The 20,844-nt window shown below is 40.9% G+C and overlaps 1 protein-coding gene across 1 annotated transcript; it reads right to left on the reverse strand.

Annotated features, from left to right (window-relative positions):
* Window positions 1-2,214: 2,214 nt before the first annotated feature.
* Window positions 2,215-19,112, reverse strand: SLC30A4 (solute carrier family 30 member 4). Its single transcript, XM_036389391.2, has 7 exons — window positions 18,390-19,112; window positions 13,466-13,612; window positions 8,430-8,583; window positions 7,892-8,180; window positions 7,516-7,621; window positions 5,106-5,240; window positions 2,215-4,462 (listed from the first exon to the last, which is right to left on the reverse strand). The coding sequence occupies exons 1-7, from the start codon at window positions 18,778-18,780 to the stop codon at window positions 4,308-4,310; spliced, it is 1,377 nt and encodes a 458-aa protein (XP_036245284.1). The 5' UTR covers window positions 18,781-19,112; the 3' UTR covers window positions 2,215-4,307.
* Window positions 19,113-20,844: the final 1,732 nt, after the last annotated feature.

The raw sequence follows: 20,844 nt of genomic DNA on the forward strand, positions 1-20,844 counted from the left end.
CAAAATACTCAAAAGAGCAAATATAATGATGAGGATATCATCATTTTACAGCTTTACACACAGAAGGCAGCTACACGTGTGTTTTAAGAGCAGATTGCTGTGGTGGCTGCAAAACAGAAAATGGAAAGGATCCATATTTATTCTAGTAGCTTCCAAAGTTGTGTCAGGTATTTCAGAGAATGAAAGAGCATGTAGGGTCCTTGCTAGAGCATTCAGCTGTAGAAAATGGAATAAGAGTAGACCAGTAGGGGATTTTCCAGCTCCAGAGCACAGACACTGTTAGTGCCCTGTTGTTATAAAGGGGAGGAGAGGGTGAAACTGGAAAGGAAATTAAGGGTGGAGAATGTGGAGGACATTTATATTTTTTTAATGGTAGAAAGGAAATCTAGAGGCTTTCAGATTAGGTCTTTCCTGTGAATTAGCAACTTGGTTAGAAGGCTTTATTTTTATTTTATTGATCAAAGAGGAAATGATCTTGGGGCAAAGACAGGCCTGTATTTGAACAGCACAGTTCTTGGGGTGTGTTCCACCCCTGGTGCAGTGAGAGAAGCTCCTGGTGACCCTGGAAGAGTGTGAGCTGGACATTGATAATGAAACTGTGGAGAGGACAAAATATGGCAAAAAAACAGAGAGGGAAACTGAGAGCAGTGGCATAATGCAAAGAGCTGGTTAAACATGACATTTGAGCTACATGTGCTCACTCCTGGAAAAATGGAATGTGTTTGGAGAAACCAGCAAGAAAAAATACCTTGGCAATGCCCTTTTGGATAGAGGGAAATGAGCTGGATACTTCCAGGGGATTGTCCCCTTCTCTTGAGATCCCAAGGGAACTTCTTCTCTGGCAATGGATTTGGTTATTAGACTAGGAAGCTGCTGCAGAATGTACCATGTCTTTTACCCAACTACTCATCTTTGTTCATTACACTTACAGTTATTTGTAGAGGGAAACAATGCTTTAACAGCCCTGCCTGTGCAGCATCAGTGCAGTGTCCTCATGAGATCCCACCAAAATACCTGAACAGAATCCTTGCCACTCATTACTTGATGGGTGTCTTCTGGGATTTTTGCTTCTATGTCAGAAAATTACTTTTAAATGCCAGCCTTCTGCTTTTCTGAGTCACTCTGCCACTTGGGAGTGATTCTGCAAGAAATAGCAGATATGTACAGTAGTGAGATAATTGAAGACCAGATTCAAGTATGACATTTTAAATGGTAATTCTGCTGGTGAAGAAAGAAATGCTGCTGGTATTGAAAAGACAAAATGTCAACACAATTAAAAATAAAAACCAAACCACATAATTAAGCAAGGAAAACATTCAGAAACAAAATATGTTTCTGATAATTTTCTTCTTAGGACAAGAACACTTCAGAAGGAAGAGTAGGATGTGAGGGTTTGCAGTCTACTCATATGAAAATGTTTTCTTGACTCATATGAGTAGGTTGTCATCAAAACTGTATCTGTGCTTCAGAAAAGGATGGGTGACAATCACCAATTTAAAAAGGAAAAACCTTCTCCCAGTGTGGACTTTCAGAAGTGGCAGAATTTTCTTGGGATTTCATCTGTTCAGTCAGCAAGATAATTCCAGCACAGCTCTGGAAACCAGGGATACTGGTTGTGGAAACCTGCTTGGATCTTGGAAGTTTTTTGTTTAGAAAGAAGTTCTGTCAAGTATATGCATTTTCATTTCAGGCAGAGGATTTGTTAGAAGGAAAAGAATAGTGTAAGAGTGTGTAAACTATCTTAGCCACATTAAATAATCTGGCCTGGAAAAACATGAGACCTTATTATAATAATGCCCCTTTTCTCTAAGCTGATACTGAAAACAATCTTGGAGTAGCTATAAAAACTTACTGATTCTTTTATTCTTTATTCTCATTCCATCTTCTGTTGCCTTTTCTCTGAACTTCCAGTCTACAGACCTTGGTAACAAGGGCCCCTCAAGAGTGAATGTAGGGTTTCAGGAATGTTTTGCCAGTTGCTTTATGATGATACTTCACCGTACTTTGTCAGCTTATACTTTCTGAAGTGCAATTATTGCATGTGAAATCACAAGTCTTAAATTGTTCTGACTAAAGACAGACTTAATTAATTCTATGTATAGCATCTGCAAACTGAGTTAAGGCTGAGTGTTCAGACATTTAAAAATACAGCTGCCCTAAGAATCAGATTGCTGTAAGAATTCAAAGATGATGAGAGAGAGAAATACAAATAAATATTTTATAAGACAATGTGAAGTTTAATAATCGATTTAATAAAACCCACAATAAAACAACACACCTTTTTTCTTCAATTAAACAAATGTATAGTAAATTATTAAAAAACTGCAAATACAATACATGTCTACTGTACTTCAACATCTAATTACATCAACTGTAAACCCCAATTTAATTAAAACCCTATTTGAGCATTAGTATGTGCAAAATACCTGTTGTTTGTGGTTTTTGCCAGTAAGTTTGAAAGGATGGGATGCACATTTTTCATGAAGTGTGATATGGCTTAATTGATGATAGTGTTTCTATTGCAGCATTACCTTCCCAAGCACAGTGCTGCTTTTCAGCAGCACACACTCCCATGCTGTACACCAGTGTTCCTGTTTCTTGCCCAAACAGATACAATCCAAAAAGGGAGGAAAAGAAGCCAAAATTGTTACCACCAAATCAGCCTTATGAAAATGTGAAACCTTAGTGAGTTTCAAAACAGAAAATAGCTGAAGTATTCACAATAACCATAACTGGGCAAAAGCTTTCCTTTCTGATCCACACAGAGAACTACTTTTCATGTCAGTGGAAGTTCTGCATAAGGTGAAAGTACAGAATAAACAAAAAATATTGAAGCCAAGTTCTTGCCATCTTCTGAACTTTGTACATCGTGTTCTTGCTGCCCTTCGCTTCTTGAATGCCACTGACGTCAGAAGCAGGTTCAATCTGGGCTTGTAGGTGAATGATAGCTTAGTGTAAAGATTTATTATCTTTACACAATAAAGATAATAAATATTCACAATTCACAATACAGGGGTTCCACAATGAGGCCAAACAGTTCCACTTTGTGGACTCTGAGCTGTCCAGATGAATACACAGTCTTTCAGGTTGCCTCCTCTCTGTAAATACAAAAGGGCCTTTCTGCCACTGTAGGTTGTTATGATATTGTTGTCCAACACCTTCAGGTTACAGAGCTTGCTTGGATTTTGCTTTATCCATAAGCTAAGTAGTGGGAACTGCTATCACAGTGGCATTCCTGTCAGGATGCTGCCACACTGTGCTTAAAGCAAAGATGAAAGGTCAGAGATTGTGATGGATGGAATTGTTCATGTCTAAAACTTCTGCTCCCCACTTTCCTGTTAGATGCACATATCTGTAGATTGCATTTGAGAGTATTTCCAAGTCAAATATCACTTCTATCATTTGACTTTTCTTTTAAAACAAAACAATCATGGAAAAAATTATCAATTACAGGACATTTATTAATTACAATTAGAATGCATGCTAATGGCCTTTTAATGTGAATCAAATGATGGTTTAGACATTCAAGATTATTAATAATAAATTCCTCTTACAAGTCAAAACTTTATAAAATAAATAACCTGTTTCTAATGTATAAATCCTATTCTAAAACACATTAAAGATAACTGATCACTTAAAACACTTTGGGTCCAGTGTTGGGTCGCTAGATAAATACCAGAAGTCTGGGCAAAGATCTTCCTGTCTGGATCTCTGAATGCCCAGATTAAAGCTAACTTTCTGGTCTGGGTACAGTAAATTCTGTATGTTGCAGTGTCTCCAAAGAGACAGTTTCCATGAGAATTCAACTTAATGTATGTGTTCATAGTCTGAGATACTGTCTGAAAATTACTATTGCAAAAATACTGAAGAATTAATTTGGGGATCATGATATATTGTGCAACCCTGGTATGATCAGCTTTAGAGACTTTTGACTGAAATACTGAATGCCTGATGCTCCTCTTGGAGTGCAGGTACTTTGTGGTACATAATGTTTAAAGGGCAATATTGGACTGTAATTTGTGAGGTATCTGCAGAGCCGCGTTCCAGTTTGTAAACAATAATCCAAAACCAGCTGTGTCTCAAAACCATAATAAATTGAATAAACCAGTACAACGGAGAGAGTGAAATAAATGTTCTGTAGGGCAACCACTGCACTTTTCGCAGCACCAGTTCTCCCTGCTGCATGTCCCATGGTACAAATCCACATATTAATGGTTACTATTGGATAATTTTCATTTTGCATTTATTGCTCTCAGTCTTTGACTACACAAGGTAAAGAATAAGGCAGCAGTTCCCAAAACATGAAATTAGGCACTGGAACTCTGACAATTCGCACAGGTTTTGCTCATTTCCTGTTTGTAGCTCTGAAGCTGGACAGAGCACTTGTACATTCCAAACGTGTTCAGCAGCAGTTGCCGGGCCTTGGACTGAACGTCCTCCCATTTAGATGAACTACCAGGAACTGCAAAATTAAGAAAAGAATTAATAAATTCACTCCTTGAGAAACCTGAGCAATGCAAATGTTCTCAAACTTACCACAGTGCCACCGATGAGAATAATTTTTGCTCACACTTTATTAATTTCATATTGTTCTTGTGGTCACTGTGTGCTCTCTCTTCATCAATTTACACCTCTCTTGATAGAACTCGGTGTGTATTTGATACTATCCCCCCAAAAACCTGAGCTTTCCTACTAAGAACTGATATTCATAGAATAGTTTGATGTCTGAATCAGCACATGTTTTGGCAAAACATTTATTTTTCATATGTTAGACTGTTAGATGTTTCATATGTTAGATTGCACCCTTTTTTTCCTTAAACATGTAGAAAATTTCTGAGGAGAAATTCTGTGTTGTTTTTTTCCATACCCAAAGAATCTTCATTGGACATTTTAGTATGAACATATTTTATTTGCACAGTTCTCATTTACACCATCTCTTTCTTGGCCAAGCTGTTCTATTCCTTGCTGTACAAAACCAGAGTTAGTAGATTTTCCTTCCCCAGAATGATATTTCTTGGTTCAATTTAAATAACAATATGAAGAGGAAGTGGTGGGGTTTTCCTAAACTTGGATTTAATTTAGAATTATGCTATCCAGCAGCTTACCTAGTTGCAAGTGGACTATGGCAGTTGTTTTTCCTGCAGTGAGAGACCAAACATTTAAATCTTCTATAGAATAAACATCCTCAATTTTCATCAAGTCTTCCTTGATGCGGTCCACATTTAAGTGCCTTGGAACTCCTGTGATACCAAACAAGATAAAATTAATTCTGTCTTCTGGAGAGTCTCAGTAGCCTTTAAAATGTCACAACAGATCTCAATGTCAGAGGAATTAGAATTTGTGCTGTTGGAGGTGATTAGTAACTTCTATGTTATCAACAGAAAATAATATGGAAATGGGCCAGTTCAGTCTGGTATGGATACAGAAGTTGTACAGGAATTGCAGAGCTGTCTCAGTGGAATCTGTCCTGTCCAGAACCCACGCTCTGGCAACAGCAGCATTAGATCCTTTGCAATGATGTACTTTTGTTGACAACTCCACTGCAGCTTCTAACCCTTAGTAACTGCTTAGGTTGGACTCTAGGGTCAAAATCTGTTAAAAAAACACCAAACAAACTAGGGCCTGTCTCCTGAAACTGCTTTTGAGGTATCTGAGATCATGTTCACAGGATACAGTAGTCCATGTGCAGTGGTCAACACAGAGGACTGTGTTTTACAGAGTGTCCTCTCTGCAAATCAGAGATCAAGTCCTTTTGGTATTTTCAGCAGCACATCTCTAACTTACCACCACCATCCTTTTTCTGTACAAAGGGCAAAATCAAAATTTTAGATTATCAACTTGGGTCAAAAACTAATGCAAGTACTGAATAAACACTTTCTGAGTAGTTTTGATGCTACAGTAGCTTTTATTGCTTATCTTCTAGTTTTATGGAGTTTCTTTATGTATACTGTGAGGAGTTCAGCAATTTGCTTCTCAGATTTCTTCAGACTTTTTGCTTGACTTCTCTGAACCTGATGCCTTACTGTCTCTTAAATTACGTAATTTCCAGTACTGTCTCTTTTGAAAGTCCAGTGTCTAGGACTGTCTCACATGAAACAAAATTCTCCTTCTAGTGGAGACCATCAAAAATGATGTAGCTGATAAATAACTAGCTAACCTTCTGGTATTTGTACAGCTTTCTTTTTCCCAGGAAAAATGGACTTAAATTCTCGTATCTACATCATACTTGGGATGGGCTTCCATTCTTCCTTATAAATCTATATTAAAAGCTAGAATCTCATTGCTTGTGTTGGACAGCTATTTAATTTTTTAATTTAGCATTTTTAGTATAAAGAGGAACGGAAGTTAATACCAAAATTTGATACAACTTCAAGGGCCTTGATGTTGCAGCAGCAGTTTCCAGTATAAATGCAAGTCCGTTGTCTGGTGATTCTGAATTTGAGTTGGAAAAGTTTCCTAGCATGCATAAAGCCCACATACCATCACTTTCAATGACTTAATTAATATAGAGATCTTTTATGACAACTGGGATGCCTATGCAAACAGCTACAACACAAAATATCTGGAATCTGATACTTCATTAATTTGTCTTATCAGTTTTCTTCAGCTAAATCTGTTGCCTTGGAGCTAATTGAGGATTTTGCAAATTTCATCATTTTTGCCTTCTCAGTGAACTTCTACTTTGTTAGATTTTTTTTTAATCTTATGTGACAGCAAAAGCACTTAACTGAAGATTCTGAGGTTTCTGATTTAAACTTGTTACATAATAAAAGTAAAGTCGATGGTAATTCACATGAGACAGTTAGGAGTGTGCAGTTAAAACCTAGGATTTTTCTCCCAGCCCTAACATCTTCATTTTATAAAGTAATAGTACTAGATCAAGCAGTAATAGTTGCCATGTAAGCTGTGATAAAGCAAAGGATGTTGCTGACATGTTTCCCTCTATGTCACACAAGATAAGATCCTTCAGCCCATGTTCAGCTTTTTCTTCTCTTTTTTTTTTCTGCATTTTACATCACTCTTAACTTGCACCTTCCCCTATGGGAACAGCAGATACACACAAGTAATACAAAGGCACTTGTGGGAGAAGGGAAGACAGGACTGGCATGAACCATGTGTCCAGCCATTTGCCTGTGCTTGGTGCCTCCTTTTACCTGTATTCACATTCACTTTGACTGTACAAGTAATAAAAGTGAGAGTGTAGAACTGAGTCTGGGCAAATGTTCACTTGATTCAGCTGAGAGTCACTGCAGACACACAAGAAAGTTCTGTACATTTCACATCTGCACCTCCTGATGGTAAAGAGTGTGCAGATACAGGACTTGCGTTGTTCTGGCCACAGTCAAATACACCTAAGAATTGCTACAATTTAGAGGAGCCATAAAGAACCACCAGACTAAAGCAGCACCAAGACAGACAGGTCTCCAGGTACAATCCACACAGAGATGGGGATCATGATGTCAAGAAAACTGGTATTTTCCATGTAAAGTACTGCAGAATGGGCAGAGATCTTACCTTCCAGAATAATAACTCCCGTGTCACACAGAATTCGAACTGTTGTAAAAACCACCAGTATGGAAAATACATATGTACATATAGGATCAGCAATCTTGTATTCTGGCTGCAGAAGGGAAATGTCACAATGTCAAAGGATGTATGAAAACAAGATCACTTAGAAAAATGTGACTCAGAAGACACAGTTACTTCTAGTTCCAAGTCAATATATATAGTAGAGAGAGTTGTGCTGATTTTGCATGATGTAAGAAGCTTATCCTAAAATATCATTAAAAAGCTATATTTAATAACTTATAAAAACAGGCCCCTTTTGACTTTAATCACCAGAGCTGAACTGCCAAGATTCCCCGTGCCTCCAGGAGAGGCCTTTCCTTACCTTAAAGCGGATGATGTAGGCAGCTACGAGCACCCCGATGCTCTGTACCAGGTCCCCCAGGGCGTGCACAAACGCTGCTCTCACTGCCAGGCTGCTGTGCCCGTGGCTGCTGTGCCCATGGCTGCTGTGCCCGTGGCTGCTGTGCCCGTGGCTGCTGTGCCCGTGGCTGCTGTGCCCGTGGCTGCTGCCCTGGGCTGCGCTCGGAGAGCTCGGCTGAGGTACGTGAGAGTGAGCGTGGGAATGGGAGTGGGAGTGAAGGTGGCCAGACTGATTCAGCAAAAACCCCATTCTGAAAGTGAAAGAAGAGAGATGCTTCAAGAAACAGGCTTTAGGGTTTGTTGGGTGGGGAGGATTTGTTAGGATTTTTTCATTTTAAACCAAATAATTGAAAAATAATACTCGGTGTAATTTCTTGTCTTATTTGGGAAAATTAAGATGTCCAGCAAAACTACATCCCATGACAAAGTTACAGACCATGAATGATTAGCAGCTTATTGAGAAATACATTTATGAGGGTTAATGGAGAGAGAGATCTTACATTAAGTTAACTGCAACACCGACGGCTGCTGTGATGAGCATGATATCACCATTTATTTCATAGTCCATATGGATAGTTCTCTGAACAGCCTCATACAACAGGAATGCCATAAGGATATAGACCAGCAGTACACTAATGATGGCTGACAGTACTTCTGCAAACAAAAAGGAAAGAACATTATAAAACTGTGTCTCAGATCCGCTTCTATTTCCAAATTAGAATGTGGACAGGGCCTCGTTTTAACTACTTTATCCATATCATACCAATATAAACAAACAAGTTGTGTGATAAATAAAACCTGTAAAATAGGATTAACCAACTGACTTTGTTCTAATAAACTCCTTCACATGTCCCTGTCATCAGTATATACCTCAAATTATGTTTTCTCTGAAAACTTCTGCACAGGTGATGATCCTGACTTCTTCAGATACCCAGAACGTTTGCCTGAGAATTCACAGGCAAAGGCCTTGTCCAGGGATGAGGAGGAGAGGTGATCTCAAACATTACCAGCCTACCCACAAATAAGGGAAACCTTGATTTTAAGTGTCCAGAGTATTTAACTGGGTTTATTTATTATTTTTATATATCCTTTTTTATTTAGGATGGAGAAGAAATTACAAAATGTTAAAGAAATCAAACAGTACAAACTTGTCACACATTATTCTCTTAAGCTCCTTGACATAAGTGTTCATAAATGTTATCTGAGGCAGATTTCAGCTACAAAGGCTTGCTTAATGTAAGTTTCTGTATTGCTGTGATATGCTGTTCTAATATTATCTAATATTTACCAAATATTATTATTTCACAAAAAGCAAAAGCATTATGACTATTATTTTGGCATAGGAATTTTATCTATCAGCAGGGACTTTCAAAAGGAAACATATATCTAAATAAAAATAAAAATTAGAAAACTAGTAAAAACTAGTATTTCATTGTCCTATGCTTTCTGCTGCCATTTATATCTGTGGAGAGTGGTTACAGTTCTCTACGAGGTTCCTGCTGTTCAGATGGGAGTAAACAGGGCTAAATATTTTATAGGTTGGGACTTTTGTGCTGCCTCAGTACCCAAGTCATGAAATTGTGCTGGTGATAGCACACAAACCTGAGAAGGATGAGTCCACACTACAGTTTTAAGGTCCTACTATAAAGAAAATAGGTATTTCCAAATGGGCCACTAGATTGCTTTTATCATAAATGTACTTTTACCCTCTAGCTTCATATTCTGAAAACTATCGCCTGCAGCAGCTGAAACTTAAAAAAAAAGGCAACACAGCTGGCAGAGAAAACATTAGCCCAGTTAAAGACTGTCTCAGTTATAATCAAGTTAATACAGGGTATTACAAAAAGCCCTGGGAAAACCTTAATGCTTGCTCCATTGTATTGCATATAAATCTGCAGCCATGCCTGAGTAATCTGTAATCATTATGCATAATGCTCATTACTGTCACTTGCCAGATGGATCACTGGGATCTCAGCCTTCCTCTGTGAACTCAAAGATCAGAGGTGGAATTAATTTACTTGGAATTGTAATGGTTGTTCTTCCCCCTAGTTCCACACGTTGCCCTGATTTATTCTCCAGTTAGGGCAAAATTCTGCCCTTGGCTGTACCATAGTTCTAAGAATACTCATCTGAGAATTGCCTCTCTTCTTCCTCTGCTTTCAATCTGTCAGCCTGAAGTACAACTTGGGTTACTGCAGATGTCTTCTCTAACACAGAAGTGTTTTAATTTTATTTATTGAGTATTACAGCTATATCAGCATTTTAATGTCACCAAAATCAGTTGATCTGTGCACTGAATTATAATATCATTATGGGAGAAGAAACTCACACCAACACATTCAGCTGCTGGGTAGTGTGTCAATGCCTGGATGAGGAACAGCATTACCAGGCAGTAACAAGGCTCTGAAAGTCAACTGTCATAATCTGAGATGATTTCAGAGCAACTTGAAAATCCTGGAAATATCCACAGAAATGGAAATTATCTTTACGAAGCTGGCAGATTATTCAGGGCAACAGTCCTAAAAATACACAATACATTGCTTAGAAGGTTTTCCAGAATGCTTTTTGAAAAACTTGTGAAGCCATAGCACATTAGCATTTACCAGAGAAATAATATAGTGTGCTTTTACAATCTAAACCCATATTTTCTGCAATGGAAACCAGTGTTTTCCTTGCAGTTTCTTCCAGAGTCACTGTCATGTCAGCATTGTATATTTGTGCTGAGATCTTTCCCTTCTTGTGAAATGAACTGTGCACAGTCTCAGTGGACTGGCTGATTCTGTCATTACTAACATTGTCTCTGCAGCAATGGACGAGTGCCAGGTTCCATATCTGCGCTTAAATCTGCTCAGTGTCTTGCTGAAAAGGAGGTATGGGGAAACTGAACTATTTTTGGCTTCAAGAATTTAATTCTTCTTTAACATGACTGCAGTTTCCATTATTTTGTCTTCACTTTTCTAACCTATTCCTGAATCTGTCAGCTTCCTTTTCATAACTGAAAAGGGAATAAAACTGAAGATGGAACTTATATATTATGTATTCAAAGAGAATTCAAATAAATGAAAATTAGTGCTAACTTCCTTCTGGAATTTGACTAGACAACAGGTCTGTTGCTTTTACAAAGTGATAGTTATGGGAATAACTGAAAATTCATCATTCTGCAAACAAAAATGATAACAAGTACCAGAAACATTGTACATTAGAACATTTTCATGCCTACTGAATGTATGGATTATCTTAAAACTTAATGCAGAGCAGGTCAGTGATGACACAGTTCTTGCACATATTCCCAGCTTTAAACAAATAATCCACATATTCTTCTGTGACAGATACCCAATCTGTACCCTACTTTTAACATGCTGACATATTTTAACATTTCTCTTGTGAAGTTTAAACTATTGCTGAACTGATATTATTTGCTGACAAGCTTCTTACATATAGGTTACTTGAAAAAATGTGTTACAACAAGGATATACCCTAGAAACTGCTTTGTTCCATTGCCAGCACTCACTGATGTGTGAAACTGGGCCCTCAGGCCACAGCATTCAGACTGGGTGCCTAAAATCAGGCAAATAAATTTCACAAATGTGATTTTTAAAAAGACTATAGTATATATAGTAATTTTGAACCATCCCATCTTCTGTACTTTGGGGGTCCCTGGCAAAGCCTTGACTGACTTCCTCTTCCTTCCTGCAGCACAGAAACTTCTCCCCAGCCCCAGGCTCTCCTGCTGCTCATCCAGGATGGCTGAAGTAAAAAGGAACCCCTGGAACCTGTGCAGTCCTGCTCAAAGGAGGGTCAGCCACAGTGGCTTGCTCAGGGCTGCTTCCAGGTGGGTTTCATGTATTTCCACTCCACAACCTGTTCTAGTCTTTGACCACCTGCTGGCACTGCGAGCAGAAAAGGAGGAGCAATTGTTGCAGAACTGAGAGGCTGCTCCCTGGAGCTGCTCCTAGAGAGAAGGGCTGTACAGATTAATTTTATGGGCCACATCTGCCCCATGGACCACCACTGGGTCAGTCAGGCTAGTATTTGACTAGTATATTTCCTGGGAGTAAACTGGAAAGAAAAAATATACAGAAAATTAGATGGCAGGAATCCTCAGGGATTTCTTCTTTCACACTGATTGAAAAGTCAGCGAAAATTTACGGAACTCAATAATATTTTAATGGTTAAGTAAGGTCCTTTTATTTTTTTTAGATAAACCCCTGTTTTAAGCTAGGTGTGTTCAAGGTTTGTGCTATTTGATTTTAGAAAAGTTACAAAGACATGTAACTACCCAAATTATTTTGAAATAGGGTTAAAGTATGTATAAATGCTAACATCCTTCTGTAGAGTATGAGCAAATGCCAGGGGCATACCTGCAAGGTCAGGTTTCAGCATCAGAGGAGCTCCTATCACAAAATTAAAACTTCATGAAAGAAAAGTTTGTAATGGGAAATGCTGGCATTGCTAATGCTCTCTTGCTAGAGCCCCAAAGAGCTTAGCTAGTGTACAGAGTTATGCATTCATGCACTAGTGACTAACTGATGACAAATGACAAGGAGTGATGGAGTTGTTGAATTCTACTGCTGTTCTAGCAGCCAAAATAAGAATTGCAAATAGTGACTACACAAGAATGAAATTCCTTGAAAAATGTATGCTATAGAGTGTTATAGAAAACAGGTAGAAAACTGGGACACTAGAAATTACCTATTTCATGAAAAAGATACTTTGAAGTTTTTGCTAAAATGTCTACAGACCTGCAGCTGTATATTATATCCAGTTAGTAGCCACATGAAAACACCCTTTATCATCATTACATTTCCAAACGTGAAGTAATAAATCCTGAAAATATTCTTCCAAGGGTTAGTCCATAATTCTGTTTATACTTCTTTTTAGAGACACCTAAACTGGACAGAGGTTAAGTAACTTGCTGTATTTTGCAAACCATGGGGCATTTTGACCTCAGCTTTCTGTGGTTTGGAGAATGCAAGAGGAATACTGATTTGTATGAGCTTTGGCAGGGCAGAGCTCTCTAATAATATGTTCTACATAACTTCTTAGTTGTGGATTAAAATGTAATTTTTCACATTGAATAGGACCTTTTTCCAGTATCACAATTCTGCTGAAGTCAACAAGATTTTTTAACTCCTGGGCACTGTGAATAATCTGTTGTGAACAACCACGGGCTGACATGCACAGCTCCTGCACCAACAATGTCACCATGAATTCAATTCCCCAGCCTTCCTCTTCAAGAAGGAAGATGAATCAAGCATTCAGAATTGGAGGGAGTTGCCCTGCTCCCACTGAATGAAATTCTGCCGTCAAACTTTTGGCCAAGTTTGGTTTTTTGTTTTTTTTAATCTATTCACTTGTAGCAATACAACCTAAGCAGTGTATCCCAAATGGCCAGTGACAGGACATTGAGAATTAGTTAAAGCATCTCTTAGGTTTGTTACTACTTTCTTTCTAGCTACCTGTTCTTCTAGAATTAGGTGGTCTTTACAGGTTTTGCTTAAAATACTCTGTACCAGCAGAACTGATAGCTACATACCTAAGCGATGAAATCCAAAAGTGAACCTCTTTGTTGGAGATTTTGCAGACAGCCAGAGAGCGAGGAGGGTCAAAATAATACCACTAAGGTCAGTGAGCATGTGAAGTGCATCTGTCATAATTGCTAGGCTGTTAGCAACATAGCCACCTGAAAACATAATAGGAAAAGTCAGGACATATGACATTTTTAATTATTTTACATAATATCCTCTTGCACAGCTTATAGTTATTTATTTTCAGAAGAGTATATAAGAGCCCTTCTTATACCCACTAAACATGGAGGGGAGTTTGCCATTACAAGCAAAATGCCATGCTGTAATTTCAAGCTACCATAGTTAAAAGTGCAGTCAAGTGTGCTTTCTATTAAGAGTAACATAAAAAGGATTCACTCCTGTTATTCTAACAGAGACTACTTGCATCACAATGTTTGCAAGATCAGGTCCAAAACAGTTTTGTATCTTTTCTCTACATATTACTGCACATGTGTTTAATCAACTGATTCTTTTGTTAAACTACATCTGTTAAACACTCTGACATAACAGAACAGGAACAGAACTCCATAGATTCAATGACCATGAAATTTACCCTGTCACTTTTTTATTTTCATTACTTTATCATTTAACGTTAATTATTCCCCATCCTGGCAGAAGTGTGTAAGTTCTTGCAATATCTATTGCAGACAATGACTTTCACTTGTACAGCATTTTTCTTTGTTATTGATTACCATAATTTTTTCTTGTAATAATGAGCTGCATTGAGACAAATAACCTGAGATCAAAGGTTAATATCTTTGTTCCAATTCACTTGCTAGAGCTGCTACTGGATGAGTGAGAGATTTAAACAATGCACCTCTCACCTAAGTATCCCTTATACAGAGGGGAGTCAAGAACAGGCTGTGTTGTCTCCCATATGCTTGAAGGTAAGCCCATTATCTCAGAAAAGATCAAATCTTCAGTGTCAGCTCAGCGAATATTTGGTTTCTCTTTTTACCTTGAGATTGTCATGCAGCCTGTAAATTGTACTGAGCAAAGTGTGCAGCTGGTGTGCCATTTGGCAGGCTTCAGGCTCCAACTAACATTTCAAATAAAGAAATCTTCATATACAATTAAAATCGTCTTAGTGAAGAGGCTGACCAGAGGAAATAGCAAAGGGGGAATTCACAACTGGCTGATAGTTTTTAAGACTGGTCATAAAACCTTTGTATGTGTGTGGCTGAGGGTGTTCTTATGTACACACCTGCAGAGAGAGGTACTCTCTCCTCCCCAGCCAAACGCAGAGCACAGCTGTCCTGCAGTACTCTTGTGCTGTGGCCACCTACCAAATGCACTACATTTCAAACAGCTCCTTTCCTCCAGCCCCTTTCTTCAATTGTTCAGAACTTCTATGTCAAATTCTTCTGAGGCTGAAATTCTCCAAAAGGCCATCACAGCTCAAAAACAATGACTTTTTAAGATTTAGCAATTCAGCGACTTTTTGAATAAAATGAGTTATGCCTTTCCTTTCTGAATTGTGTTCTCCCATAATTAAAAAAAAATATTTAGAAAGTGCAACTCAACCTCTTTTATAGTCAACAGAGAAGAAACAATCATTTATATGTGAGGACATTTAGTTCAGCACTTTACATATATCATTATTTAGAGTATATATGTTGATTCATATGTATTATTTTGAGAATCACTTCATCCAAGAAGAGTCAATTCCACTTCAGCTAGCCTCTGACTTCTAAAGATTTTCAAAATAAAAGTATAAGGAAGGAATTCAGATACTGAAGCTAAACATAATGCAGCATGTGGATTAAGAAAACATAATTACCATTTAGGAAATCCTGAAATCAAAGGTTCTCTGTTTCTAAAGGTATTGGTTCATCACGTGGTTAAAGGTACTGCCTAGGGGCTGTTTAGATACAATTGGCAACTTGGAAAAAAAGACATCTGTAACCTTTACAAATAGCTTGATGGCTCACCACTGTTTTCAGTGACCCATGAAGGACAGCAGTTCTCCTCATGGATGATCAATTAGAAATCTCTAAACATAGCTGAAAACATCAAAACCCTGTGAGGAAAGCTAATTAGGACTTGCAATATGTTTTTCATTTCTTGATGCACAATGGTTTCCCCAAAGTGTAAATTGTTATCTAACTGGTCATCAAATGAACCAACAAACACTGAGATAGGCTGAAGCAATGAGTTTGGAAAAAGTATGCCAATCAAGATCTCACAAAAAAAGCTGCTGAAACAAGATTTCCTTCATCTTGACATTGGTAACAGACACCAGAAAGATTTTTACTGAAAAAATTAATTGTCTGATAGAATCTTCTGCCTTTCTTTTAGAAACTCAAATCTGTCAAAGATCATAGAATGAAGTCAGGTAAAGTACCCTACACGATCAGAGTTTCCCAAATACCTGAGCTTAAGATCAATTCATAAAGTTTGGAAATTTCAAACCAACCAAAGACAACACAGTACAGGCTGGAGTGAAATAAATGAAACAGGTGGGACACTGACCCAGGACTTGGGGGCTGTATCTCTAATTACTCTTCTGCTGATTATTATTTGCCCTGTGACAAGTCGTTCAGATCCAGATCCACAGAATTACAGAGCTATCCAAACCCATAATTTATTCTCTGTGGAAGATGGATGCCTGAATATTTGATGGGTCTGACCCTCAGTGCTCTGATTCTGTGTCCAAAGAACGAAATATGGCTGGGAACAGCACACCCAGAGCTGAGGAGGACAAGTCCACAGTACAGCACCAATACTCTGTACAGACAAATCCAGCCTGATCAAGCCCTGACTGTGCAGGAAGAACAAAGATGATGTGACAGTGATCAGAGTATTTTTACTCTCAGCATCTATTATTTCTAGAGCTCTCCCTGCACTAGCTATGGAGAGGTCTCCAACAGCATGAATTGGATCCAAAGCTCCAAACAGAAACACTCCCAGTGACCTGAGCATCAACCTGCCAACAGCTCGGACATTATTCAGTAAGAGGCCCTTCAGATGAACTAAATTCAGTGTACATCAGAACTCTGATACAATCAACTAACATCACTCTCCTGTTAAAGGATGTCTAAGCCTAAAATACAACACTATTGCTTATCAAATTTACCTGAGTTCATGCTGAACCAAAATCTCAGCCACAGAAAAAACATGGAGCCAGGGGGTAAATGGAGGCATTCAGCCAAATCCCCAAAGGTTTGACACACAGTGCCTTAGCCATAATAAGCTGATGTATTGTGGCCTGTTATTAATGACCAGCCACACACTGAGACATGCTGAAAGGCAAAGCCACTTTTTTCCATTAACCCACATTCCTGAAATAAGGCCCCAAATAAAACTGGTGCAGACACAGTCAATACTCTGGTGTCTCTCTGAAAAATTGAACATTTCTTGTAGGGGTTTTTTTCCCCCTACATCTGTGGGACAAACTGCAATAGTTATCCTCTAGCAACTATTTTGTTCCCTATCCATCTTACACAAGTTTGTCTTAAGAACACAATTCACAGTTGTCCTAGCAAAAGCATCTAAGAGCATGAGCTCACTTCACACAAGTACTCAATTGACTCAATTTGCAGAAGTCAGGAGGAGGATGTAGATCCCATGCTCCTGTTCTTCACTTCCAGAAAGTTTTTATAATTTGATTTTTTGTGTGTGTTTGAATTATGGCAAGCAATTAATCTGATTTGCTCTGATTCAGACTTGAATACTGAAATTTAAGAAATTTAAAAGCATTTAATTGCTATGGAGAGACCTGGCTCAACGTACACATGAAGGTACTGGCACTGAGCAGTGCTCCCCACAACTCCAAATCAGGGGACAGTGGGTAAGAACATTAAAGCATTTTCAGGAGGCTGAGTCACACCCAACAGACACTTGCACTGCATGGCTGTATCCAAAATACAGATAGCAACAGGACACAGTAAATGAACAGAGATTAACGGATAAACACTGAACTTTGTAAAAATGATTAGACAGTGCCAAAGGCATAACATTTAACAGCTAATCTATGCATCTCAAGGACACTCGTATTTTATTTCAAGTCTATGCTGCTATAGCCTATTTGATAAAGCACAGTTGTATAATGTTGGTGTATAATGCACTCCTCATCCTGCACAGCATAGCCATTGGGAGGGAGCAATAAAAGCTGAACTTGAGCAATAGGTTCATTCTTCTGACCAACAATCAGGTGCTTATATTGGGAACTAATTTTCAGGTAAAACCCCACTACTTCTGCAAGTACTAACAAAAACCACAAATAATTTAATGCAACTACTTGGTACTCATATGTTGTAGCAGGAAGCGTTAAAGTAACAGTCACTTTAAATGACTGTGCTCATATGATTTATGTCTGGATGGAGCACATGCTAGTCCAGAGCACAGCAGGACATCAAGAAGTTCTCAAGGGAGTGATGTCTCCATTGGATTGCTGTTGATAGCTCAGGACTTGTCTTTTTAGTTCTAAGTAATAGTGTGTATTACTGTATCTGGATAAAGACAAATACCCCCGAGTATTACTTCCATTATTATGGTAAATGTCACATTTAAAACTGTATTTTCCTCTTCTCTTGTTGCAAGCACAGCAAGATTTTATGGCCGTTGATTAAAAAATACTGCGATTGAAATTGTTCATGCTACTTCTCCTTTGTTAAAAAACAACTTAAAAACTTACAAGAAGAAATAAAATCCATTAGACAAAGAAAAATTTGTATATTTTATGCCATTTCGAGGAATTGATGAAAAATTCAGGTAAGGAAAGTAGCAAATTCAAGGAAAACACAGGCGGATTTTATTCCCTCTCACTCTCTGCACGTGCAGCTCATCTCTCTGGTCTCTCTAAAGGACTGATGGTTCAAAGCCAAGGCCAAAGCCAAGACCAAGCTGGGAGGCACCGCGCCGGAGGGACGGCACAGCAGGCCCCCGACTCACCTATGAGCTCCCCCGTCATGAAGAGGAGGTAGAGGAGGGCAGCGAGCGTCAGCCGCTTCTTCACCTTCCTCTGCTTGGAGCGCTCCCGCCGGCTGCTGCAGCCGCTGCAGGGGTCCGGCCGGCCGGCCCGGGCGCTGCGCAGGGCGATGTCCCGCTCCAGCAGGGACTCGTCGTCGGACGGGAGCCCCGGGGACGCCCCGTTCACCGGCGTCTCCGGAGCCGCCTCCGAGCCGTCGTCCGCCACCACCACGCGCAGCTTGTTAAACCTGGGGAAGTCCTCATCCCCCACCTCGTCCGAGAAGTCAAAGGCACTGGAGTCGTTCAGGAACAGAGGGTCCTCGCTCTTCCCTAGCAGGGACTTGATGCTCGCCCAGAGCCCGGCCCCAGCCATAGCGGCGGCGCTCGGGGGCCTCGCCGGGCGCGGCCGACCCGCCGCGGGCGGCTCCGCTGGCGCAGCTGTGCCCTCGCAGGCGGCGCCCCGACCGCTCGTCGTCCCGTCAGGGCATGTCCCCTACATCGCCCCGCCGGGCCCCGCGCAGGTCGGACGGAAAGGGGCGCGGGGCTCCGCCGCGGAGCGCCCCGACACTGCCGGCCCGCAGCGCCGCCTCCGCGCCGGGCACCGCGCCGCGAGGCGCTGTCACCGCCCGGGCCCCGATCACCCCGCGCAGCGCTCAGCCGGCGCGGCCCCGGTCACGCCGCGGCCGGGCAGGCGGCGCCCGGCGCGGGGCCGCCTCCCTGCCGGCGCAGGGGGAGCGCCGCCGCCGCCATGCGCGTCACATCCCTCCGCTCCGCGCTCCGCCGCGGGCGGGCAGCGCGCCGCCCTCGCAATCCTTACGCGCTCCCGGGGCCGCCCCGCGGGCGGCGGCGGCCGCAGTTGGTGGGAGTCGCGTCCCCTGCGCTCCCGCGGACCCTGCCGGCACCGCGCCTGCGCCTCCCGCGCGGTTTCGCCGCGGGTTCGAGTCCCGCCGCCGCCGCCTCGCCGCGCCCGCGCTGCCCGCGGAGCGGGGGGACCGCGCTGCGGGGCTCGGGGGGCGCAGGGATCCGCCCGGTGCGGCCCGCGTCCCTCGGGGTGGCCTGAGGGGATGTTCCCCTCCCTCCGTGCCTTTGTGTTCAGCGGGTAAATGCTATGCGAGGTAGAGGCTAAGAACTGCCAAAGCCATACAATGCCGGTATGGTGGTCCCTGATAGGCAGGAAGCTGTGTTCAGTACGCTGGAAGCCTGAACTGCATAGTTCGGTGCTCTGGCTTCAGATTTTAAACGGCAGAAGTTTGCATTGTATTGCTTTTGTCTTTCTCTTCTGTCACGGCACTGTTCTTTACATTGTTTCAGTAACTCTGTTAAGGTACAGTTGTAGGAAGTTTCAGATGCCTTTCTGCACATTCCTTAAAGGATGTAAGGAGAAACAAACCTCAGGGACCCTGCTGTTCCTTTCATAGCTGTGTTCTAATACAAAAGTATATTAGATTCTTGCCTTTATTAATTTTAATGAGAGGTTATTCCTGCTCGGCATGGTCTGAGTACTTGAAATTTTCTTCTGAATTTCAGCCTACACGTGTTCTGCATCAGTTTGTACCTATGGCCAAATTCTATTACTGTCTTCAGTCAGTTTGCTAAGCCATAAACATTTCTGGGAAATCATGCCTGTCAGAGAGAAAGTACATGTCTTGCTTTGTTACTGGGTTGAAGGAGGTTACCAAGAGAAGACTTTAGAGTTGTATAGATGTGCAGGATTTTGGAGAAGGGCACTCCTTTCCTGGTCAAAGGCTGATAGCAGATTCTGGTAGGCATCAGGGCAGTGCTGGAGGCCAGGGAGTGAGCCCCTTCTTGGAACTGGCCCTGTGGGAAGGGGAGTCCTCTGTGGTAAACTGGCCTTGGGTGGAGGTTGTTTATTGTTGTTCTCTTAATGATGTCCAAAAATAGACAGTATGACACTTTATATGAGCTCCCTTGCCACTTTACAACATGGCTGTTTTTCTGAGTGTGAATCTCAGGTTATTTTTCTTCAAGTGGCTAAAGTGGTGCCATCTCCTGCCCTTTTACCCACCTCATGATTCCCCCAGCATTGTTACCAGCACAATTGTTCAGGGGCCAGACAATGAACTGAGTCCCTGAAATGGGTCAGAATTAAACAATGCGTATTGGGAGGGTTTTGGATATATTTGTATATGTAATTGAGACTGCTTGCATGATCTCAGCTTGCACAGACATCCATATGACAACGAGGGGGCAGTGAACAGTGTGGGAGTCAGAATGAGCAGCCAAGGACGGGAAACCAGTTAAGCCAGCCTTGCTGCCCAGGAAAGTGCTCCCAGCTGTGTTCCAGTTCACCCATTTTGGATGTTTCTGTTCTCTCTGCGTGATTTAACTCACTCTGTGTTTCAAGAGTTTCACCACTTGTACCAGCACAGAGTGAGTGAAGGACACACAGGCATGAGCAGCCAGGCTCCAGGAGGCA

This window comes from Molothrus ater, chromosome 13 (assembly GCF_012460135.2).
Source record: "Molothrus ater isolate BHLD 08-10-18 breed brown headed cowbird chromosome 13, BPBGC_Mater_1.1, whole genome shotgun sequence".
In the NCBI taxonomy this organism is placed as follows: Eukaryota; Metazoa; Chordata; class Aves; order Passeriformes; family Icteridae; genus Molothrus; species Molothrus ater.